Below are 25,160 nucleotides of genomic sequence, written 5' to 3' on the forward strand. Positions count from 1 at the left end.
GCGTGCGCAGGGGCGGCGGAAGATCGCCGGCGGCGCCTGGATCTCGCTCCCGGGAGGGACCCTGTCGGGGAGGAAAGATCTTAGGAGTTGTCTAGGCTCGGGTAGACCGACCTAGACTCCTCTAATCGACGTAGAATCGAAGAGAAGCAAAGGATTTAGGGATTGGAAGACTAAACCTAAACTAGACTAAAACTACTCCTAGGATAAAATGTAAATTGTATTGGTTGAAGGTTCGATTCGTTGTTCAAATCGGCCGTATACCTCTCTATTTATAGAGGAGGGGGACTGGACCCTTTACAAACCAATTTCCGAGCGAATCCCGCGAATCTAGCTAACAACCGTAGCACAAAACTCGGAACCCTAAACTGCTCTGCGCACGCGCGGACCGTCCGGCCCACATGCGCGGACGGTCCGGACCGCGGACCGTCCGGCCTCATGGCCGGACTGTCCGCACCGCAATTTGGTGCCAAACAGGAGCATTAACACTTTTTCAGCCACTAAGACGTCACCGGCCAGTCTCCATCCAATTTTTTTGTTGAAAAATTCTTTAACCAGTCAACGGTGTCCTTCCTTCCATCTTTGTCTAGATCAGAGCCCAAGCATTCATACAAAAGTAGCACATGAAGAAAATAGCATCAGTGTAAACTGTATTTTTATTATTAAAACAAACACCATTTCTAACCCTCCAGAGGGTCCAAAGGACCGCACTGCAGCCCACCACGACAAAATTTCTGCTTTTATTTTTAAATTTATAGATCCATTCTTCAAACATATTTTAAGCAGTTTTTGACATTATGTGCATGTTCATCACCGTACTAATCACCCTCCAAGTGAAAGATACGATCTGGCAATCAAAGAAAATGTTTTGCGTGGTTTCCATACAACCACACCAAAAATAGTTAAAGTTTCCTTTCCAGTTTCTGTTTTTTAGGTTTTCTTTTGATAAGACTCTATTCTTTATGACAAGCCACAAGAACACTTTTATTCTTTGGGGTATTCGAGCCTTCCAAATGAACTAGAAAGGAATCTTATCCAAAGAGCTTCTACACTTGAGATAAAGTGATTTAACAGAAAATCTTTTTTATTAATAGTCCATATAGCTTTATCTATTGAATCATCAAGATTAATGTCATTTCATATGTTTTTCAATTCCTCCAATAACTGAGTACTTTCTCCATGTAATCTTCTTCTAAATATTAGAGAATCACAGCAAAATCTTCTGTTGGGGATTGAATAGCAAATTAGCTAGATAAATGTGCCTAATGCCAACATGTAACTACTACTTTTATTCTTGACTCGCTTCAGTTTATATACGAACATCTAGATTTTTTTTTCTAAAATTAAGTAACATTAATACTTACATGAACTGAACCAAAACCCCAGTGTTTGTTCCAAAAATATAGGAATAAGGATGAAACCACTATTTGGGCGACCTTGCTCATGGCATAAGTACGTTCCTCATTCATTGTAAAGGCGAAATTTTGAAACAATCATAATTGAACATAAAAAAACTTACTACTTGGAGAAGATCTGCTCTTGTTCATATTCGGTTCCTTGTAGCTGACAAATGAATAGTTTGACACATTAGCAAAAACATTATTTCTTAAAAGACCAGCAGAGAATGAAATGTTTTTTTGAAAGGAAGGGGCAAAAGGCTTACCGCTCCGATATATATTAGATGAGAGAAGAAAGAAAGGGAGAATACAGACTCTAAGCAACTGCAAGGGAGAGGAAACGAAACAAATTAAAAAGAACTAAAAAGAAATTAAAAAAGGAAAACAAACACCACTAGTCAAGACCAACTAGACCTCAGCTACTAGCACTATCCTTGACTGCAAGAATGAAATAACATTTGAGACTGAGTGTTACCTCTAGACCATTGCATGGCAGAAGTGCTTGTGCAGTTCACGATCATCTGCATGGCGCACTCGAACATTGCACCCGTTATACTTGCATTCAACGCCTGACGTTTTATGTTTTTTATGGCAGTGCCATATTAGCTGCACACAATTTTAAATTAGACATGCACCATCGATAGTAAATACGAATATATTTGATAGTTATAACTTTACCTCTCGTATAAGGACTTTGCTATTTTTATGGAGCTGCAGTTCAAAAAAGCACATATGACATATAACAGATTTGTTGTTCAGCAGACTACTCAGACTGACATATGTGCTATACTGGGATTGCACATCAATTGGAACATCGTTCCAGAATGAAAAAAAAAAAGATAGCATAAACAGTGGCGGACGACAAAAAAAAATTTAAGGTATGACAAAATTGATAGCATAGATAACAAAACACTATTTGAAATCATAGTCACAAGAAACGGTCAACCTTCGACCCGAGAACATCGTCTCCAATACGAGTATACGGAGTCATTTTCGTTACCACTATATAAAAATCTCTTACAGATAGTGTACACCGACACGTCCTAGGGGACTTTGTGACTATATTTAAAATTAATGTCTGTCTAATTATTTTATATCAATTTTTATCGACTGCAAGTTTGCAACAGATACCTATACTAGTTTTGACATTGTTCTTGCATTTGTTTGTTTCTTTTGGTTCCATTTTTTATTGTTATTGATAATCTTCAGGAATTTATTGTGCTTTAAAAACAAACATCCAATTAATTGCTAACTAATAAATTGAACACTCAGTAACGGAAAAAAAAAGACTTTCAGTTCCCTAGTAGGCCAGGGTTTTACCGTTCTTACATCATAGGATTAAGAAGTCAAGAATTGCTGAAATGGCAAGATGCGGGTTGCAAAACTCTAGAAAAACTGCAAGCTGACGAGCGGAGGTTGCAACTCTAGAAAAATTGCAAGCTGACGAGCGGAGGATTGCAGGAGCCATAAAGACAGCAGCATACGAGCAATAAGCAGCAGCCTGCAGGTGGCTAGTACTGGCCTGTGGCCTAGGCACATAGCAGTTCTCGCTTGATATATGTTTCATGATCACGAATAAAAAGTATCGCAGATATACGTAACGAACGATTGCGTCAAATCTAAGGATTGAGCCAGGAAACTGCGTACCGTCCCCGCGGTGGCAGTATGACTGCCCTCAGCCTCATCCGTCATCGGGTTGGTTGGCCCCGGAGCCGGAGCTGATCGGTGCCGGTGCCGGTGCCGGTGCAGGCGCTCTGGTTTAAATGTATGGTAATTAGAATTACGCCCAAAATAATGAAGGCCTCCTGATCCTGGTGCGCGCTGCTCTTCTGCAGCTCCATCCGTGATGGGTATGTGACCTATGGGTCGTGGCTCGCCATGAAGAAGACGTTGCCATAGGAGGCGCAACATCTCCATGATATACCGCACAGGCACCATTGACTGTCTCCAGCAACGTCATCTATATTCATCCTCTATATCTGTCATTTACAGTCTCCTCTAAAAGATTTCATCCTACTATATCTCATTTCTCTCCAACAACGTCCTCTAAATCACGTCCTCTATACTCAAATACTCATATTAAAGATATTTTTAAATTTTATTTTTTGTACATACGTATTTATCATACTCTCAAATGTATTATACATATTTTAGTTTTGTTAAACCGGTTATTTAAAGTAATCAAATGGATAGAGGACCGTTTAGAGAAACTCTATATATAGAGAATCCAACAGCGTCCTCTAAATTTAGAGGACTGTTTAGAGGATGTTGCTGGAGAGCGTAGAGGACCGTTCGATCCTCTATATTTAGGGTATAGAACCTTTTAGAGGACCTTGTTGGAGCCAGCCTAGACTAGCTCCAACAAGGAGCTCTAAAGGGTTCTGTACCCTAAATTTAGAGGATCAGAACGTTCTCTACTCACTCCAGCAACGTCCTCTAAACAATCCTCTAAATTTAGAGAACGCCGTTGAATCCTCTATATATAGAGTTTCTCTAAACATTACTCTATACATTTGAATACTTTAAACAACCGATTTAGAAAACTAAAATATGTACAACACATTTAAGAGTATGACAAATATGTATGTACAAAAATTAAAAATTAAAAAATGTCTCTAATATATGTATTTGCGTATAGAGGACGTGATATAGAGGACGTTGTTGGAGAGGAAGAATATATAGAAGATGAAATCTTTTAGAGTAGACTGTAAAGGACGAATATAGAGGATAGATATAGAGGACGTTGCTGGAGACAGTCCTGAACAAAGGCGCGCCACCATGTCTGCTCCAACTCGAACAAAGTCACCCTTGATGCATGACGCGAAAAAATGGGAGAACTTTGCACGAGCTGTTGGAGATGGGTGGAACCGGCTTTTCTCCTAAAATGATTTATTCAGGGTCTTTTAGCAGCATTTTTGGAGATGCTCTAAGCGCACCAATTTAAAAAAACTCTTTTCTTTTATATACAGAGCGGCCGAGCGGGGAGCAATCAGCCCATCCACGGAGCGTACAGAGCGGCGGAGCGGGGAGCAATCAGCCCATCCACGGAGCGGTCCAGCCTTTAGACGACGGCTCGAAGCGCCGCGAAGCTTCCGAACAGTCGTCTCCTCTCCTCTCCCTCCCACGGGAACGGGAGGGAGAAGCAGCCGCCTCTCTCTTCCTCCTATCCCTCCTCCCAAACGCAGCCTCCGTCTGCCCACCACTCCCTCCTCCGTCTGCGCCGCACGCCGCACGCCGCAGCAGCACCAATAGGTCACCACGCGCCTGGAGTTGGACGACGCGACTGAGGCGCAGCAGTTCGACCGGGATGCGCTCAGCGAAATCTACGAGGTAGCGTAGCACGCGAGTCTTCAGGCGAGGGGGAAAACCCCCCCCCCGCCCCGCCCCCGCGTTGGTCCTAGCCACGACAACTGCGCCCCCACATCCATTCTCGGTGCCTGATGCCTTGAGGCAAGCAGGGGGACCGGGACCGGACCCCATGGCGGCGGTGGCGGTGCTCGACTCCTTCATCAAGCAATGCAGGCGTCAAAGGAGAACTTCGGCGGCCAGGCCAGCCAGAAGGCCTGCTTCCTTCTCGGCATCGGGTTCGGGTTCGACATCAGGGGCCTCCTGGCCACACACCAATCACCTCATCCCTAACAACGCCGCCGGACTTACCATTACCTACGCGGCGCGCGACTACGGCGGCAGCGACGAAGTCGGCGGCGACCCGTTTGAGGGGTTTCCCGACGCGGTGCTGGGGCTGATCGTGTACAAGGAAAACTGCCGTTACGGTCCCCGGTCATAGCCCCGGCTATGTCGCATCGGTGGCGCGGCACTGTCGCCGCTACGCCCACGCTGCAGGACCTCTGTTACGCCCTACCTCTACTCTACTCGAGCACGTAACAGAAGATAACTTAGAGAATTCGGAAGAAGGAAGGACGAAGGAGACGAGGAATAGCATTACTGCCAAAACATTCGGTAAGTCTTTTTCTCCCTTCTTCCGACGTTTCTAGTAGTCTATGGTCTCCTAGAAGAAGTCTATGCTGCAGCGTTTCTGCATGTACTCGGCCAGCAACTGGCCGTCGGGTCCGACGGCCACCTCGCAGCCGACGTGGAGCGGGTGCCAGTGCCGGTTGCCCCAGAACGCCAGGCGCGCGCGGATCCTGGACCGCACCTTCACCGTCAGCTCCACCCTGCCGCCGGCCTCCACTGCGTCCCGCGCCATGTCCCCGCTGGCCGCCGACGCCGCCACGCCCTGGAACGCCAGGGCCGACGTCGTCTTGGGTGGCTGGTACAGCGGCGCGGCCGTCAGGGCCTGGCCCTTCACCACGTCGGCGCCGCGGTACTCCACCGAGAGGTAGAACCGGTCGTAGAAGAAGGCGATGTCCCGGTTCGGGTTGCGGATGGAGAGCTGCCCCGACAGCGACACGGTCCCGCCGGACGACGGGCCGATGCCCGACGCGGAGAATGCCGTCACGTGGAACCGCGGCCGATGCGGGCGGACAGCGAGGTACACGACAAAGAGGACCACACCGGCGACGAGGAGCACGGTGAGGAACGCCGAGCACAGCAGCCTGGTGCATCGCCTCACGTGCGGCCGCTCCGCGGGCAGCGGACGCCGGATGCGGGCGACGATGTGGCCTGTTGACGAGGCGGCCTCCGGCGGCATGGTGCTGGTGGTGTAGGTGCGCTAGCTGCAGCTTGGACCTTGGTCGGTCAATTTGTAGGCATGGAATGAACGTGAACACTGGCATGGCATCCGAGGAGTAACCGTCGCCCAAGTTTACGTGACAGGTCAGCAGCTATATCTGTTGCGGTTTTGATCGGTTTCCCTTTCACATGGGCATGGTGATTCTTTGACGAGCACTGAGGGAATAAAAAGCGCGAGGAAGACATGCTGGGTAGGCTACGTAGTTCTCTTCGTGTGTTGTAGTGTAGGAGCACATACATATGCTACCTTTTCGATTCTTGCCGCCGCCATTGGATTGGAGGAACAAAGAAAGGTGATGAAAAAGATCGGAGGACACACAATTTTCAAAGGTCCTGTCTAGTACGCTGTCAAAATAAGCTAGTCTGAGTCACGGCTGCCATTGGAGGACGGGCAAAGAAAGGTGACGAAAGCTAGTCTGACCCACACAGTTTTCAAATTAACAATGGCCTTGTGCAACTCTTTCGTGTTCCAAAGCCATTCCCAGCTATTTCAATGTAATCTTGTATGCATACATAGCCTAAGGATTTTATAGTGTAATGCCCGTGTGTTGCTGAGGCATTTGATGATATAGTATAATAGTTATACAACGCCCGAGGGTCTAGTAGCAAGCCAGTTTGATAGACCATCTCCATAAAAATAAATTTAAAATTAAAATAGACCCCCAAAAAAATAAAATTAAAGTGGACATGATTAACTCACATACCAGATATTAAATTGTAGATATTGCACTTTATCTTAGGTAAAAGGTCGAGAAAAGTATGAGTTAAAAAGAGACATGTTCTTTTTTTTAGCTCGCTCGGTCGCTTTTCCTCCTTTACCTAGTGAGATGGTACTATCCAAGAACGTTGTATTGCGTGTGGTTTCGTATCATATTAGGCTTAGGTGTTTCTCACGGCCCTATCTAGAAGGTATCAACCTATTTATTAGCCAAGATGTAGGGGAGAAAATAGATCACCTTACTCACTTTGCATGTGACGCACAATAGACGATGCACGAAACTCGTACTTTAAAGGAGTAGAGATATAGACAAAGTTAGAAAGGTGGGCTTTTAGTCAGTCGTGGTATCCGATACTGCCGGACATGACATAAGAGGATAATAAGAAGGCTAATTGCCCACAAGGGAGTCTTCCGGCTGAGATACCACTTCATCCGAGATTGCTTGGCAGAAGGGAGCATCAAGGCGCGCTATATCAGCACCAAGGATCAGCTTGCAGACCTGCTCACTAAGCCCCTTGGGAAGATCAAGTTTCTTGAGCTTTGCTCCAGGTCCGGGATGGCCCAACTTTCTCACAAGACGACGCTCAAGACTTAGAGGAGAATGATGGAATAAGTCTTGAGCATCTAGAGGACAACAGTCGCTTTCTTGACTGTCATCTGTAGTCTCTTTAGCATCTAGAGGACAACAGTCGCTTTTGACTGTCCTCCGTAGTCCCTTTAGCATCTAGAGACAGCAGTCGCTTTTTGACTGTCCTCTGTAGTCTCTTTAGCATCTAGAGGACAATCTTGTTGTGTAGTGTGTGAGAGAAGGTGTGGTAGTGCAGCCTCTAGGGCTATAAATATGTGTCTCCAACCCTTAGATGGGTATGACATTGTGTAGTGTTTGAGGAAATAAACAGAAAAATTGCTCCAACTTATAGTGCCATCCTCTTGATGAGAGTTAGAGTCCCTCTACTTATAATGAGTAGGTCGACTTTTACTCCATTCTTGTTGATCTGCTATTTTCATTTTATTGTATTCCCTAAGTCCCAAATTAAAGGTCGTTTTGGCTTTCACAGGTGCATAACTTTCGCTATGCATCTAGAAATATGATATGCTTAAGGGGGTGTTTGGTTTCTAGTAAAATCTATATATATCTAGAACAGCCAAAATGATCTATATTTAGACAATATTTAGACACCACGGAGTACATACTAATGTGAAATCAGTAGTATCATTCTAAAGTTATAAAGCAACATAACAATGAATTGATGCAAGAAAAGTGTGCTGAATTATGATGTGTTTGGTTTGAGGTCAAGGTAGGATGAGGCAGGAGCGAAACCATCCCCTCGATTTTTTAGGATCACGCCACCACCAAAAATTACTCCGGTGTTCATCTCACCCCCTCGTGACTCTCATCCAAACAATATAGAAACTGTGGTCGTCCCTTTTATCCCTCCTTGTACATCCAACCAAACACACGCAGTAACGTACAACAATATGTGCACAAACTTATAAGAGAAACCGAGAGGTACTCAATTATTCTATTATTTAGAAGATCCCCTGTAACAGTATACAAGATATTCACACCAAAGTCAAAAAAGAAGCAAAACTTCCATAAACCACTCGAAAATTGTATCTACTGCATGCAAAATAACAGAATTTTCCTTTTTCTGTTATTGAATTAGCAAGTTAGACTCTCATGAAGCATGCATTATTTAATATATAATCACCATGCATTATCTTACATTTCTCAAAAGAGAAGAACATTCATCCCGGATAGGATCAATTAAACACAAGGATTTCCCCAATGACCGCTGTCATTGAACTTGCCTTCACTTTGGTTCATCACTGGTCACACCAATGTTGTCAAGCCACATCACTAACTGATGTGTTAATGGCCGCAGTTTTGGTGAATCACTTACACACAGACATGCAATATCAATCACCTGCCTCATTTGTGTCTCAAATTTCTTATCGTACATTGCACGGTCCAAGACATCAGCTTCACGATTTTCCTTTTTCATAAGTGTAACCCATGAAACTAGCTCACGGGCTCCCTTCGGCTTGCACATGTCTATGGGCCTCTTTCCAGTTAATAACTCCAGAAGGACAATGCCAAAACTATAAACATCACCTTTGAAAGTGGCTACTGAAGATTGGCCGTACTCGGGGGGAATGTAACCCAGTGTACCAACTAGGTCAGTGGTCACATGTGTGGCATAGGGACAAATAAGCCGAGCAAGCCCAAAATCAGCTAAATGGGCTTCAAAATTCTCATCTAGAAGGATGTTACTTGACTTGATGTCACGATGGAGAATGTGAGGTTGGCATGACAAATGCAGGTATGCCAAACCTCTTGCTGCTCCTTTTGCTATCTGAAGTCTTCTTGGCCAGATTAATCTGGAGGGACCATCTGGACTTTCATGAAGCCAATGGTCTAGGCTGCCATTTTCCATGAAAGAGTATATCAGGAGTCTATCACTGCCAATCCTGCAGTAACCTTGCAGAAGCACAAGATTAGGATGCTGAGCTTTTGATAGGGTCTCCACCTCTGCTTTGAACTCCCGTTCCATCTGACCAAAATCGCCTGATAGTCGTTTGATAGCGATTGCTGCTCCATCTTGCAATGTTGCCTTGTACACTATACCAAAGCCACCACAACCGATGATGTTAGCCTGATCAAAGTTGTTTGTCGATTTCAAGATGTCAGCAATGGTCAATGCCTTATCAGCCTTGTTCTGAAACAGCAGTACAAGTGAGGCTGGTGCCAACTCAAGGGCTCGATCAGTATCTGCGACAGCCTTTACAGTATGATCCTGCCTTCTGAAGTTACTCTTCAGCACAAATACAGCAGCAATGGACAAAACAAACGCTGCCCCAACTGCAACACCCATAGCTATTCCAAATATGATGCCCTTGTTCTTTCTCTTATTTGTTGCAGCAATTGCAGGAGCAGGAGTTGGATGGCACCGGGGTAGGCCTAGGCGAATGCCACAGAGTTTAGGGTTACCCTCATAAGCCGAACTACTGAATGTCAAGAATTGACCTGCTGATGGAATGGTACCATTCAGATTGTTGTATGCCACACTGAAGCTCGATAGAAAATTCAGCTTCGTTAATGAAGATGGGATGCCTCCGGTAAGATTGTTATGTGACAAATCCAAGGATTCCAGGCTTGACATCTCTGATAGATCATCAGGAATGATGCCAGAAATATTGTTGTTGCTGAGGTCCAATACGTGTAGGTTCTTGAGGATCCCAAAGCCTGATAATATGGGGCCAGTGAGCCTGTTATGGCTGAGAACTAGGGAGGGCGGGAAGCTGCTAACCTGGTTGTACTGCAACCCTTTGCCTGTCTTGTTTCTTTTGATGAAGAAAGGGAAATAATCAGTCTCTGTAGATTCCTGTGAGACCTTTCTTGTTACAAGGGCCTTCATGCTAGACAAGCTTTCTGGAATTCCTCCACTAAGTGAATTGTTGGATAGATCCAAATAGAACAGAAACTCAAGATCACCAATCCATGGAGGAATATTCCCGACCAACTGATTCCATGACAGATCCAACACCTTCAGTTGTGTAAAATTAGCTAGCCATGGTGGTACTGATCCTGAAAGATGGCTATTTGCAATGACAAACACTTGGATGTTGTGAAAACCATGTATCCCAGTCATCGGCAAGGCCTTCTCATCACGGAAGTTCTTTGTGAGCACAAGGCTTGTTAGACTTGAACAGTTCTGAAGGACAGATAATGCTGAAGGGACATCTGTGAAGCTATTGTTTGAAAGTGAGAGGTAGGTTAGCGACTGAAGCTTCCTGAAACCATCAGGGATATCACCGCTGAGGTTGTTTGTGGCAAGGTTCAGGCTTCTCAGATTACGACAATCTGACAAACTATCAATTGTGCCAATGAACTTATTTGTGCCAAGGTCGAGCGAGCTAAGCTGTGTCATTGCCGAGCAGTTGAGGTTGACCTCTCCATTCAACGAATTGTTCCTCAGGTACAGCATCTTCAGTGAGGGTGAACGGCACAGTGAGGGAGGCAATGGGCCCCCAAAGAGGTTGGACTGTGCAGAGAAGAACTCCAACTTGCGGAGGCTACCAAAAACATTTGGAAGGTGCCCAAAGAATGAATTGAAAGATATGTCCAATCTCTCAAGGCTGGACAGGTTACTGAACCTTGGGCTCATCCCCCAAGTTAGTTGATTCTCTTGCAGAGACAGGACCTTCAGAGATGGCAGCCTGAATAGGTCATCTGGCAATCTCCCGGAGATGCTGTTGAGTTCGACATGTAGCTCCTCGAGCTTTGTGCAGTTCCCAAAGCCTGCTGGGAAGTCCCCAGTAAAGAGATTGGATGTGAATCGCAGCACGCTGATCTCACCAGACGACCCACAGATGCTAGTATTGATCTGCCCGCTGAAGGAGTTGTACCCTGCATCGAACGCGGTGAGGCGCTCTGAGCCACGGAACGTGGGGTGGGAGCCACTGAAGTTGTTGTAGGATATATTGAAGAGCTCGATCAATGGGAGAGACATGTTGTCCAGGAGTGTGCCAGCAAGCTCGTTGTCGCTGAGGTCGAGTCGCTGCAGCCTCTGGAGCTGGAGCACAGGCGCGGGGACGGCACCGTGGAAGTTGTTGTCGGAGAGGTTGAGCCACTGCAGCTGGTCCAGTTGCGCGAGCGAGAGCGGCAGCTCGCCCCGCAGCCTCCTGCCATGGAGGTCCAACCGGACGACCCTCCCGCTGCCGTCGCACCTGACACCGGGCCATGCACAGCAGCTGGTCGCATTTGGGTGCTCCCAGCCAGCGACGCTGCCACCGTCGAGAGCTTCAGAGAAGCCCTCCAGGGCTTTAAGGTCACCCGGGTCACAGGAGATGGTGGTCTTCTTCAGGGAGTCGACTGGAGACAGCAGCAGCAGGACCAAGACAGCAGACAAGCACAGAAAGGAACGACGTGGCCATGTGGCGGTGCCTCGCATCAAGAAATGCTCCATATAAGCAAGGACGAAGTACAGTGATGAGGTTGGGCGGGGATTCTCAGGACCTAGGCCATACGGAGCGTAAAGCTGGTCTCGCCTGAGCGCTTGCACCGGTAGCAACAATGGTGGAGAGGGGAGAAGGGAAGTGAGGTGGGAGGGAGGGAGACGATGGGAGTGGACAGTAGTGTTGTCAGGAGGGGGCGGGGCGGCGCGGCGTGGGTCGGTTTTGACTTGTGATTGTGCAGGCACTCAGCCGTGGGTGGCCCGAGTTTTCTTTGTCGAATTGATTGTCTTTTTCAACTTGCTGAAAGAATCCATGGTCGGACGTCTTTTGACCTCTGTTCAAAATTGGCCTAACCGTCGTTCTCAAGCCTCCCTTTCTCTCCATTTGGCTTCCATGAAACGCATGAGTATTATAACTCTCAAGAAAGCAGACCATTCTGAGGATAGAACCTGCATACCGAATAGTAGATATTAATGAATATTGTCCCAGCCGGATCAGTGCTACCTTTGTGCCCATATTATCAGAAATAAAATATAACCGTGCTTATGGAAGATAATGTTTGCGAAACAAACTATTACACTTTTTTTAGTTTTGGAATCGTTTAAGCTGTACGTGTCGATTCATGCACTAAGTACTAGGTCCCTTACATTAAAGAAATTTAAGTACTTGTCCTGGGCACGCTGACCCGTAGGGACTCCACATTCCGCTGTCGCTGGGGGTTGGGGTTGGGGTGGGGGATGGCGATGGAAGATTAGCAGCGAAGTCAACCGCTAGCGGCAGGTGGCACGTGTGCCGCCGCCGCTTTCGGCCGCGCCAACGCCCCGCGCGCCAGGGCGCGTGCCAATGCCATGCATGCCTTGCACACACCGCGCGTCAGCGGGGCGAAGGACCGGTGGATTGCTGGCTTGCTGCGTCTGGTGACCGGTGGTGGCTGCGTCGGGGATGTGACGGTCCAATTGGCGGGTATGCTGGATCTGTTGACTATTGGTGGCGGGAACTGCATAGCCGGCTTCGGCTGGCTCACTTTTTTTTTCCATCTGCTTCGGTTTGATGTCGTCTTCAAGCTGTGCTATGCCTATCAGGCTACAGGGAAAACCAATACGGCGCCATACACCTCAGACACACACTATTATTACAGGGAGAATGAAAGAGACGGGATTTTGATTGATACACCGAAAGATCGTTTTTCTTCTTCTTTTGCGGGGGTGGGATTTAAATAAAGGCAGGAAATCATGTGATTCTATTGAATTCAGTGTTGAACGTCTTGGCGCCACGGGTACTGTACTAGATCACATCCGATGTCGGTAACAGATTCATTAGGCCCCACTTCGGCAGGACTTTTGTTTGTGTCTTCTTCACCAGCTTAATAAAGATCCTACCAAACGAGCGTTTAATAAAGAGAACGGCTTTTGAAGCCAAAACCAAGAACAGAATAATGAAGTGAAACCTTTTTTTTTCTGTGTGCAAGAAACCCAAACCACTAAACACATGGATTCTTTTGGTTTCACCGTTTTTTGAGAAGCTAAAGATCTATCAAACAGACACTTTTTTTATTTCGAGATAATGCTATTTTAAATTGTTTGTTCAGTTAACCTTGTTGGATTGCCTCATTTCATTGGAAAACGTAGGTCTGCTGCTATGTTATACGAGAAAATTGAGTCTGTTCTACAACCATTGACGAGCCTATTTTTCAATCCTTAACAACAGAACCATTCAGCTTTCAACACTTAGATATAAGCCACATTTTAGTATTTACTGAAATTTAGAGAGTGGATTTGGGTGACGTGGCGTTGCCGCAACTCTCAGTGGCTTCTCTGTTTTTTATTTATTTACCATTGGCTTTCAAATTTTAGGAAGCAGCTAGGTGGCTGACACATGTAACGCACATGTAGCTACGTTTTCATTTTAACATTTAAAGTTTTTTCCTATTTGAAAATAGTTTTTGCAAATATTTTTTTATTGTTTGATCATAGTTCTCTCTCTCTATGTATCCCACTACGGGTCTGTATTGTTCTATTGTATGGTTCAGCTGTAGATCCAGCTAACGGTTGTGGGAAAACTACAACATGTTTAGTTAAAGCAACTGGTAACCGTAGATTCTTTAAAAGCATGATAGCTTGTTATATGAATGACAGAAATCTGGAAAACCTAGGATAGGAGATGATTATGAATTGAACTAGAAAGTATATAGATTTTTAACAATGTATTCTACTCCCGTATCCGCTTTGTTGAGATTCCAATAACTTTGGTATCGAATGCGGTTCATAAAACTGAACCAAACATACCCTACATCACTCCGTTTGAATTCCATATCACTAGCTTCGACTAATTCTTTGGCTTAAACCTACTGTTCTATCTCCTGTCTACCTTTTAATTTGACCCACTGTCCCATGGCATGATGCCAACTCAAAGATAGCCTTAGGGTGTATTTGGTTTGACTTTTGGCTTTGGCTTTTGATTCCTAAAAGCCAAAAGCCAACCAAAGGGCTGGATCTAGGAAGCAGCTTTTTCTAAAAGCTAACTTTCTCATAGTGCAAATCTGAAAGCACATCTGGACTTGCTTTTAGTGGCTTTTCGGATGAAACTGTGAAAACATATATCGAATAATTTTTAACGACTTTTAGTGGTTTCCACCAAACGGTTTTTAGCTTTTTAACAGCTTACAGCCTACAACAGCCTTTTCCATAGCTCACAGCAACTTTTTTCACAGCCCAACCAAACAGACTCTTAAGTTTCTTCACGATGAACCCAATTCGTCAATAAAACACTCATTTGTTGGTCTACCGCACCGATTACTTATTCTACCGGCCTCATTAACTCAATTGGAGTTTGTATACGTGCTTGAAATGATAGAGACATAAACCGAGTAAAGGAGCCGATAACTTACTCCGCGATTTACCTACCTCTGAAGTGCGCTCCTCTCTATGGCCACTCCCACTCCACACACTCGGTCATTGTTGCCAATTACCTACCGTAAGTGCAACTCCACGTACAAGCGCAGCTTTTTTCAACCCTCCTTTTTTTCCCACCTTTTTTGGTGCCCACGAATGGCCGGTGTTGGAACGACCTGTTTTTGCACTTGGAGGCGTAGAGCGTTTGAATCTGGAGGCCTATGACTATGACGGACACGGTGGCCAGCGTACGCCGGCCTAAGATCACCGTCAACTGCCCGCTAGATTTGGACCGCGCCGGCGTTGAGCTATGATCCCACGCCATGGTCATTTGTACTGGAATTCGATCGCCGTCCCTCAACTTGTCAAAAGACTGGGCGAGTACTGGAACTTGCACACGGGCACAAGTTGATCTAACAGTGGGGGGAATGTTAGCACAAACAGGGTTTTAGCACGTGATGGCAAAAGCACTGTTCATCTGGCCTCTCACGGGCACTGTGCGGGGGTATTTATAGGTACCTGAGCACGCAGCGCCTTGAGCTAAGGACGCATGTGCCCTCAGCTACCTAGGTTATCCCCAGAATATTCCCATAAAGCGGGGTTACAGACCGTAATTACAGGGATGCTTTTACAAATTAGGCCCGTAACGCACAGCGGCCACGCGGGGCCCGTTACGATGGGCCGGATCGCACGTGGGCCTCTGAGCTGGACGAGGCCGCACAGTGGGATGCCCTTCGTCGCCGGTCTTCGTCTGGCGCGGTACATGCGAAGGGTGTCCCTGCCTGCTTTGTCTGTGTTAGCTCAGCTGCTGCAGCGAAGGCTTCGAGCGAAGTGTGGCGCCTTTGACTTCGCCCCAACATTTGCCCTCTGAGGGACCAGTTCGACAAAGTCACCTGGTGCCGAAGACGTCGCTAGATGGCGGAGACGCTGCCCTCGCTCGAAGTGGTTCCGCGGGGGTTTTTGATATGACCGTTGATTGACGGCGTACTGTTGGATTGCGGATTTCCCGAAGCGCCGCGCCCTGCCTATAAAAGGGGGGGGGGGTCGGCGCTTTTTGAACTTCACCTTCCGCGCTCCGCGAAAACCCTAGCCGCCCTTTCCGCCGTCTTGCTGCTCGTCGGCCCGCCGTGCTCTTGTTCGCCGGAGATCTGGCTCGAGTGAAGCAGACCGCCCGCCGCCGCCGACGGTACGTAGCGATGCCGTCCTCGTCTTCTTCCGCTGCCGCTACACCGCCGACCGTTCCCTCACCGCCGGCCGCCGCCTCGTCTGAAGAGACGCTAAGTAGTTTAATGGCGGAGGAGTTGCGCGCCGGCGATTCTGTTGATTTTGGCGTATCGCGGATGTCGTCGGTCCGCGTGCAAGATATGCAGCGGTTGGGTTACTTCGGCGGCGGAGTTGCTCGAGTCCCGGGGACGGAGGAAGTCCCCGAGCCGGAGGACGAGTTGGTTGTTTTCGAGGCGTTCTTCGCCGCCGGACTCCGCTTGCCTGCGCACCGATTTGTTGGCGAAGTTCTGCGCAAGTTCAACGTTCAAATACATCAGCTGACACCGAATGCCATAGTGGCTCTGTCGAAGTATGTCTGGGCGACGACTTCGTACGGCGGACAGCCATCGGTCGAAGTTTTTGCGAAGTATTATTGTTTGCACTGGCAGAAGAGGATGATTGGAGACGAAGTTGCTCAGTTTGGGTCCTGCACATTCACGCCGAAGACCGGCAAAACCACGATGCAGGTAGTCGAGTTAGTGCCTTGCGCCCGCAACAAGTGGGGCAACTGGAATGAATTTTGGTTTTACGTTGCTGAGGGCACCGTCGAAGGCCATGAGGGGCTTCCCGTGTCCGAAATGTGTTCTCATTTTTACTCAGCGTACCCGCCCTTCGAAGTGGCGGAGGAGGATGTGGACGAAGGGGCCCTTCGGTGCGCCGCCGGCCTGAGCAGTGGGCGCGACTTGGTTGAAGAATTTGTGGCGTACGGGGTATGGCCCTTGGCGCATGGCTGGGCGTTGGGCGAAGTGTGCCCTCGCCAGATGCCTTTCCATGGCGGAAGAGTGGTGCGGAGTCCCGCCTTCGCCCTGAATCTGCAAAACCGCGATCCGGCCGCCTTTGTGCGTGAGGCGGAGGATGGGGCGGTGCGGCTCGTTGGACGTTACGTGTCGAGGACAGAGGGCCAGCGCAGCTGGGATATCCGCGGGTCAAATGACCGTTTGAACAGGGTTTTTGAATTAAATCAATTGCCATATGACGGCTACCCTGGTCAAGACGATGTGGACCACCGCGGGAAGAAACCGGCGGTGGAGACTGGAGACGACCCTGCGTCGGCGGCCGCCCCATCCTCTAAAAAGAGAAAATTAGGTACTGCTATGGGAGGACTTGGGGTTTCTGATGGTTTTGCTAGAGAGTTGATGAGGACGTGCGCGGCCCCGGGGGAAAGGATGTCTTCGCCCGAGCTCCGGGAGTCTTCGGCTCGGATGCTAAGGGTTACCGGGGGTTGTTGGCCTAGGAACGTTCCTATCTCCCGCGCGGCTGGCGAGGACTTTTTTACATCTCGCATGGTTCGTGAATGGAGGGTTTTTCCTTACGGGCGGAATATTGCTGCTGTTGTGTCAGCAGTGATGGACAAGGATCGCCAGGGAGCGGCTCAGAAGCGCCAGGCGGCTGTCAGGCTCGTTGAAGCCAGGCCGAAGAGGCAGCGGGGGGCTGCAAAGGCTGCGGCCCCCGGCGGAGGCCGGCCGCCGCTAGCGGCGAAGTCGGGCGTCCCTGCATCTAGCAAGGCGCCGGAGGCAACGGCAGGCGCCAGAGGCTCGAAATCGGCGAAGGCGGTGCCGCCGTCCAGCGGAGTGGCGGAGGTGGCGAAGGCGGCCCGAGCGTTGTCGTTGTCGGGCAAACGTGTCGCCGACTTCGCCACCGACATTAGTGTGGAGGACTATCTCGGTGGTAAGTCGTTGGCTCTATTTATTTATTATTATTTTTTTTAATTAATTATTCGTTGGTACGTCGCAGGGTCGGGCGAAGGCCAACTTGCTATGGTTGTGCCCGCCGCGGCGACCACGACGGCTGCCGCAGTGCCGAAGGCGAAGGGCGGGGCTCTTAGCGCCGGAGGCGAGGTGTCGGCCCTCGCGGTTGTTATGGATGAGACGGGCACTGCGTCCCGCCGGCTGAAGGAGGTGACGGAGGCGCTAAGTCAGGTCCGCTGAGCTGGACTTCGTCCTTTTTTTTATCGGCTTGTTAGGGTCGCGGTCTTACGATTGCTCTGCAGGTAGCTGACTTCGCCAGCCGCACTGCGTCGGGGGCCCTCACGGCGGCTGTGGCTGCCGAAGTCGAGAGACTTCGGACACAACATGCTGACGTCGTCCATGAGAAATCGGCCGCCGACAGCAAGTGTCGCAAGCTGGCGGACAAGGTGGCCACACTGGAGGGAGAGAAGGCTGCCCTCCGGCGCCAGCTGGCGGGGGAAAGGAGGGAGACCAACGAGGCTCTTGCCAAGGCGCAGGCTGCGCAGGCGGAGGCCAACCTGGCACGGGCGGAGGGCAATCTTGCCAGGGAGTGCGCCGAGCAGCTGCAGGAGCGGCTCACCGCCCTGGAGAGCCGCGTGGAGAGGGTCGAGGCCGCGTCACGCGCGGAGGCGGAGCGGACGCGCCAACTGCTGTAGATACATACCGCGGGCTGGGCGCGGGGACCGGTGATTTCGAAGTGTCGGACCGAGAGCCCGGACTTCGCTGCCTGGAGTGGGTGCAGGAGGAGTTGCAGGCACTCCCCACTGTCGTGGAGGGGTTTATGGCGTATGCCTCCCTGGTCACCTGCGAGGGGGCGATGAATGCGCTCTCCCGGGATGGGTGCCAGCACTTCGAGGTCTTCGACCAAGTCGAAGAAGATTTTGAGCAAGATATCTTTAAGGTTGAGGACCCCGTAGTGAAGGAATCCGCCGGAGCTATCTTCGACCGGTTGTGGGGTCCACATGGTCGTGAGGTGGTCAGGGAGCGGGCCGAGACGGCGAGGGCTCAGGTGCCGTTTTCGTATGTTTGGTGTTTGTTGGATGTAGGCTGTGTGTGTGTTTGATGAGTTTTGTGTGTTTTTGTCTTAGGCGGCGCGTGGCGAGAGGGTCGACGACTTCGGGGCGTTGAACAGCATGCTGTCTGACCCGGAGCCGACCCCGACGGAGGCCGTGCCTGGGTTCGCCCTAGAGCCGACCCCGGAGACTGGGGGAGACGCGTCGGGTGCCCCCGCATCTGCTGCGGCCGGCGAAGGCCTGCCCCCAGAGGTCGCCGAAGGCGCACCTGATGCCTCCGCAGCTGCTGCGCCGAGTGCTGAAGATCCCGCAGCGGTGGCGGCGGAGATTACAGCGGAAGCAACGGCGGAGCCAACGGCGGAGGCTCCCGCAACGTCAGGGCCGTCGCAGGTGGCGTAGTGGGTGTAGAGGGTTGGGGAAATTTGTACATGTTACTGAATTTTGGTTGCTGCGCAGGTTCAAGATTTTGGGCCTGCGCACACAATCGCTACTACTAAATTTTTGGCGGCTTCGACCGCGGAAGATGGTAATGAATGTGGTGGGTCTGCATCTGAGTTTTTTAATTGTGCTGACTCTGGGAGCTCGGTTGAGTGGACTGAGGAGTCGTCGGAGGAGGACTTGGACTACTTTGCGGCCTTGGATGTGGCTGCGGCGGAGGCTTCGCCGCACGTCGCGGACGCAGGAGATGTGCCAGGTCCTAGCACCGGGCGACGGCGACGAAGGGCGGTTGCGAAGCGTAGAGTTAGTGGGACGGAGGGGGCTCGGCTTCGTGTGAGTGGGACTGGCCGGCAGGAACTGTTGTCTTTGCTGGCCGCCGTGAATACAGGTGAAGGGGAACTGCGAAGTCTTTTTGCGGGTGAGGAGCTTAGGATAATGTTATTTAATTATAGGGAGATGGGAATTATTCCTAAGGTTGAGCCGATGTAGAGTGTGGTGCCCTCGCCTGTATGTGTAGAGGCTTGTATGATGAAGTTGAGTGCCCTCGCTTGTATATGTGTGCGAAGGCGTTGTGTACTTTGTCTGGGTTGTTTTGTTGTGCTGTGCTGGTGTGATTATAGTTGGTCTTGGCACGGACGGTTTGATGTTGTCGTTTCTGCCTTTGTTGTGCTAGTCCGATTGCACCCTTAGGTGTCTTCTGCGCGGACAGCCTTCGCGATAGACTTCGATTTTTTCGCACTTGTTGTGCTGGTCCGGCTGCACCCTTAGGCGACTTCTGCACGGATAGCCTTTGCGATAGACTTCGATTTTTTCGCACTTGTTGTGCTGGTCCGGCTGCACCCTTAGGCGACTTCTGCGCGGATAGTCTTCGCGATAGACTTCGATTTTTTCGCACTTGTTGTGCTGGTCCGGCTGCACCCTTAGGCGACTTCTGCGCAGATAGTCTTCGCGATAGACTTCGGTTTTTTCGCACTTGTTGTGCTGGTCCGGCTGCACCCTTGGGCGACTTCTGCGCGGATAGCCTTCGCGATAGACTTCGATTTTTTTCGCACTTGTTGTGCTGGTCCGGCTGCACCCTTAGGCGACTTCTGCGCGGATTTGTCGCACGCGAGGGTGGCTAGCGCTTAGCCTCGCGGTGACCTCGTATTGGTCGAATGTCGAAGACCGTCGTCGCGGTCTTTTTTCGACGCATGTTTTTGCGGGGGATTTTCACACATATATTACATGGCTCCGCCTCGTTAAAAACCTCACCCCCCGGGAGGAAAAGAGTGCGGGCCGGTACAAGATTGTTTTTGCGAAATCAGCCCTGAGGAGTCAAACAAAAAATTTGCGGAGGTTGTCGATGTTCCAGGAGTGCTCCAGGTCCTCGCCGTTTGGCGTCGTGAGCCTGTAAGCGCTGGGGGAAGCTTTTGTCTTGACTATGAAGGGGCCCTCCCACCTGGGCTCCAGCTTGCCCTTGGACTCCGTCCGAGCTGTTCGGACGAGTACGAGGTCCCCCTCGCTAAACTCCCTCGGGATGACTGTGTGGTCGCGCCATGCTTTGGTCTGGGCTTGGTATTTGTTTAGGGCCTGTAGGGCGAAGACTCGGTCTCCGTCAATGAGATCCTTTGAAGTTGGCTCGTCCACATCGGGGACGGTTGACGGAACTGTTCGCGGAGACCCATGCTTCATTTCTTGCGGGGTCATGGCCTCCGATCCGTATAGAAGGTGGAAGGGAGTAAACCCGGTCGCCCTGCACTCAGTCGTGTTTAGTGCCCAGACTGCCTCAGGTAACAAATCGGTCCATCTGCCCTTCTTTTCATCAAGGAGCATCTTCTTGACAGCTGTGAAGATTTTTCCGTTGGCACGTTCCACGACCCCGTTGGACTGCGGATGATAAACTGAGGCGAAGGCAAGCTTGGTGCCAATGGAGAAACAAAAATCCTTGAAGTCTTGGTTGTCAAACTGCTTGTCGTTGTCGACTGTTAGTTCGGACGGTACTCCGAAGCGGCAAACAATGTTCTGCCAGAAGAATTTTTGGGCAGTCTTTGATGTTATTGTAGAAACAGCCCTCGCCTCGATCCATTTGGTGAAGTACTCGACAGCGACGAAGGCGAACTTAAGGTTCCCCTGAGCGGTGGGCAGGGGCCCGACAATGTCCAGGCCCCAGCGCTGGAGGGGCCATGTATGGGCGATCAGCTTTGTGTACTGCGAGGGGCTGCCTGACCGAGGAGAAAACTTCTGGCAGGCTTCGCAGGATCGTGTGACCCGATTTGCGGCGCAGATCATTGCGGGCCAGTAAAAGCCCTGGCGGATCACCTTAGCGGCTAGGGCCCTTGGCCCTGCGTGTGAGCCGCACGTGCCACTGTGGACTTCTCGTAGGATCTGCATGCCTTCGGCTTCGGTGACGCACTTAAGCATTGGCTGACTGACCCCTTTTTTGTAGAGTTGGCCTTCAATCAGTGCGAAGTCTCGGCTTCGATGTCTGAGGCGCTTGGCCTCACTGATGTCGGCTGGATGATAATACCCCTGTAGGAACAGGGTTATTGGTGCCCGCCAGTCCTCGGTCATGATAAGGTTGACTATGCGGTGGCCTTCGCTGTCATTGGTTATTTGGAGCCCTTCGGGGCTCCGGACGGCTGGCGTGCCGATGACATGAAAGAACACGTCGGAGGGCAGAGTTTCGCCCCTGGCGGCAGCCTTGGCCAATGCGTCGGCCTCTTCATTTTTGGCCCGATCCACATGCTGCAGGGTGAACCCCTTGAACTGCCTCTCGAGACTTCGGATGGCCGAGAGATATTGCATAAGTGCAGGGTCCTTTGCTGCGTAGTCTTTCTCGATCTGGCCGGCAACTATCTTGGAGTCTGTTTTAATGATACAGGTGGTGACTCCGAGGGCCCTTAGCTTGCGGAGGCCGAGGATGACTGCTTCATATTCTGCTATATTATTTGTGCATCTGTCGGATTCCAGAGCGAAGCTGAGGCGCGCTGCATATCTGTGCTTGACCCCGGCTGGTGAGGTAATGACTGTAGCGGCGCCTGCCCCCGCATGGCACCATGCGTCGTCGCAATGAATCGTCCAAACCTTCTCTGTGAACGGGTCTGGTTGTGTTATTGGCCCAGTCCAGTCGACGACGAAGTCTGCCAGGACTTGTGACTTGATGGCTGTCCTGGGCTCGAAGCTGATGTGGTAGCCGGATAGTTCGGCTGCCCACTTGGCAATCCTCACCGATGCCTCCGGGTTTCTGAATAATTCGCCGAGTCCCCTGTCAGAGGTGACTCGGACCTTGAAAGCTTCAAAATAGTGGCGTAGTTTGCGCGAAGACATGACGACTGCGTAGGCAACCTTCTCCAGCTCTGTCATGTTGCACTTGGACGGAGTCAGTACCTCGGAGACATAGTACACGGGGCACTGCCGGACCACGCCCTCAACAGTCTGCTCCTGCACTAGTGCCGCGCTGACCGCATGTGGCGAAGCCGCGACGTAGAGCAGTAGGGGGAGCGAGGGGTCGGGGCTGGTAAGGACAACCAACTCTGTCAGGTACTGTTTTAATGAGGCGAAGGCCGCCGCCTGCTCTGGTCCCCAGGCGAAGTCTTTTGCACCACGGAGTGTCTTGAGGAAGGGGAGACTTCGCTCGGCGGACCTGGAGATGAATCTGTTGAGAGCGGCCAATCTGCCTGTCAGGCGCTGGATGTCCTTGACGGACTGCGGAGGCGTCATGTCTATGATGGCTTGAATCTTGGTTGGGTTGGCCTCGATGCCGCGGTGTGATACCAGGTAGCCCAATATTTTGCCTTGGCGAACGCCGAAGACGCACTTTTCCGGGTTTAGGCGGAGTTGTGCGTCTCGCATGTTCGCGAATGTTTCGGCGAGGTCGGCGAGGTGGTCCTCCTTGCTCTTGCTGGCGACAACAATGTCATCCACATATGTGAATATGTTTCTGCCAATTTGCCCTTCGAGCACTGTTTTGGTGAGCCTGGAGAAGGTGGACCCGGCGTTCTTGAGTCCCTCCGGCATTCTGATGAAGCAATATGTGCCGAAGGGTGTTATAAAGCTGGTGCTAGCCTTGTCTTCTTCCTTCATGTATATCTGGTGGTAACCGGAGAAGCAGTCGAGGAGGGACATGACTTCGCATCCGGCCGCGCTATCGACTATTTTGTCGATCCGCGGCAACGGGAAATTGTCCTTTGGGCAGGCTTTATTGAGACTGGTGAAGTCGATGCACATTCGCCACTTCCCGCTCTTTTTCTGCACCATCACGACATTGGAGAGCCATGTGGGGTAAGCCACCGGCTCGATGAATTTGGCTTCCAGGAGGCGGTGCACTTCTGCCTTGGCGGCCTCCGTCTTCTCGTCGGACATCTTGCGAAGCCGCTGCTTTTTCGGCCGTACCGAGGGGTCGATTCCCAGACTGTGCTCAATTATTGAACGGCTGACACCGACCAGATCGAGGGCTGACTAGGCGAAGACATCTTTGTTCTTGGACAGGCAGCAGAGGAGCTTTTCTTCTTCATGCGAAGTAAGGTCTTCGCTGATAATGACTGTCTGCCTGGGCGTGGCCTGGTCGAGGGGGACAGTCTTGGTCCCGTCGTTGCTCTGCAGCTGTGCCTTGTCGTGCTGCTTATTGGTTGGGCTGGCGGGCGCGGGGACCTCGCGTTGGGTCGTGAGGCAGTGCACGTTTCTTTGACCGGGCACGAAGTCCCGCTCTATGTTGCGCGCAGTCTGTTGATTGCCGAAGACTGTGATGACGCCTAACGGACCTGGTATCTTCATACATAGGTACAGTCCGTGAATGGCTGCTTCGAACTTATTGATGGAGCCCCGGCCCATGATGGCATTGTAAGGATATACCATGTCCACAATATCAAAGGTTATTTGCTCACTTCGGGCATTGGGTGCTACACCGAAGGAGAGAGGCAGCTGTATCTTGCCGACGGGGAAGGTGCCCTTGCCGCCGAAGCCATACAGCGGGTTGTCCGAAGGCTTAAGCAGGTTGTGGCTTATGCCCATGCGATCGAAGGCGTGGAGGAAGATGATGTCCGCCTGACTGCCGTTATCAACTAGGACTTTGTGCAGGTCCCAGCCTGCCACGCTGCAATTGATAACCATGGCGTCGCAGTGGGGGGCGCTGCGCAGGTCGACGTCTCGTGCGTCGAAGGTTAGCGGTATATGGGACCACTTTGTCTGCACGACTGGGCCAGTGATGGCGACGTGGTTTATGCTGCGGTAGTGGTCCCGCTTCTGCCGCTTGGTGTCGAAGTCAGTGCTGGACCCCCAGTTATCATGTGGATGACTCCGCGATATGGTTGATCGGCGAAGTCTTCCTGCTTTAGAGCGTGGGGGATGTTTTGATGGTGTGGTGGTGGGGGTGGAGGAGGTACGATTTGTACTTCCTGATGGGTGTTGGTAAGCGTGGTGCGGTGGATGCGGGGCGGGAGCGTGGATATATGGTGGAGGGGGTTGCTGGTAATTGTGCGCGACAATTCTGGGGTTGTCGGCCGGCTGCGCCCGTGCCATTCTTTCTCTGGTGGCCTTCGTCTCGGGGCAGTCTTTGGTCTGGTGGGCGCAATCTTCGCCATGGAAGAGGCAGTAGAATCGGCGCGGCGGCTGCGCACGCCCTCGGCCCCTACCACGAGTTCCATTTCCGCGGCCCTGGGGGGGGATATTCCTGGCGACGAGGGGGGTCAGCAGCGGGATGCTGGTTGGCGATGTTGTGCACTTGCTGCTGATTGCGGCTGTCTCGACCGGAGTCTGGCTGCGGAGTCCTCGTCCACGTGCGGCTGGACTGTGGGGCATCTTTGGGTTTCCGCTGTGACTCAACTTTGCGTTGGTGGAGCTCCTCGGATTTGGCATATTTTTCAAAGAGTTGATATAGCTCCTGGAGGTTCTTGGGCGGGTCTCTGATACAGTGGCTGTAGAGGACGCCGGCGCGAAGGCCACTGATGGCGTAGTGGATAGCTATCTGATCATCAACGGAGAGCAGCTGTGACTTGAGTGTTAAAAATTTGCGGTAATACTCCCGCAGAGTCTCCTTTTCCAGCTGCTTGCAAAGCGAGAGCTCGGCCAAGGCGTCGGTGTCTGGGCGG

General features: G+C 50.7%; 1 protein-coding gene across 1 annotated transcript; it reads right to left on the bottom strand.

The window, feature by feature from the left end:
• Nucleotides 1-8,298: 8,298 nt before the first annotated feature.
• On the bottom strand, nucleotides 8,299-12,020 carry LOC103627437 (phytosulfokine receptor 1). Its single transcript, XM_008647734.3, has one exon. It carries the CDS (start codon nucleotides 11,772-11,774, stop codon nucleotides 8,619-8,621), a length of 3,156 nt encoding a protein of 1,051 aa, XP_008645956.1. The 5' UTR covers nucleotides 11,775-12,020; the 3' UTR covers nucleotides 8,299-8,618.
• Nucleotides 12,021-25,160: the final 13,140 nt, after the last annotated feature.

This window comes from Zea mays, chromosome 5, assembly GCF_902167145.1.
Source record: "Zea mays cultivar B73 chromosome 5, Zm-B73-REFERENCE-NAM-5.0, whole genome shotgun sequence".
Lineage (NCBI taxonomy): Eukaryota > Viridiplantae > Streptophyta > Magnoliopsida > Poales > Poaceae > Zea > Zea mays.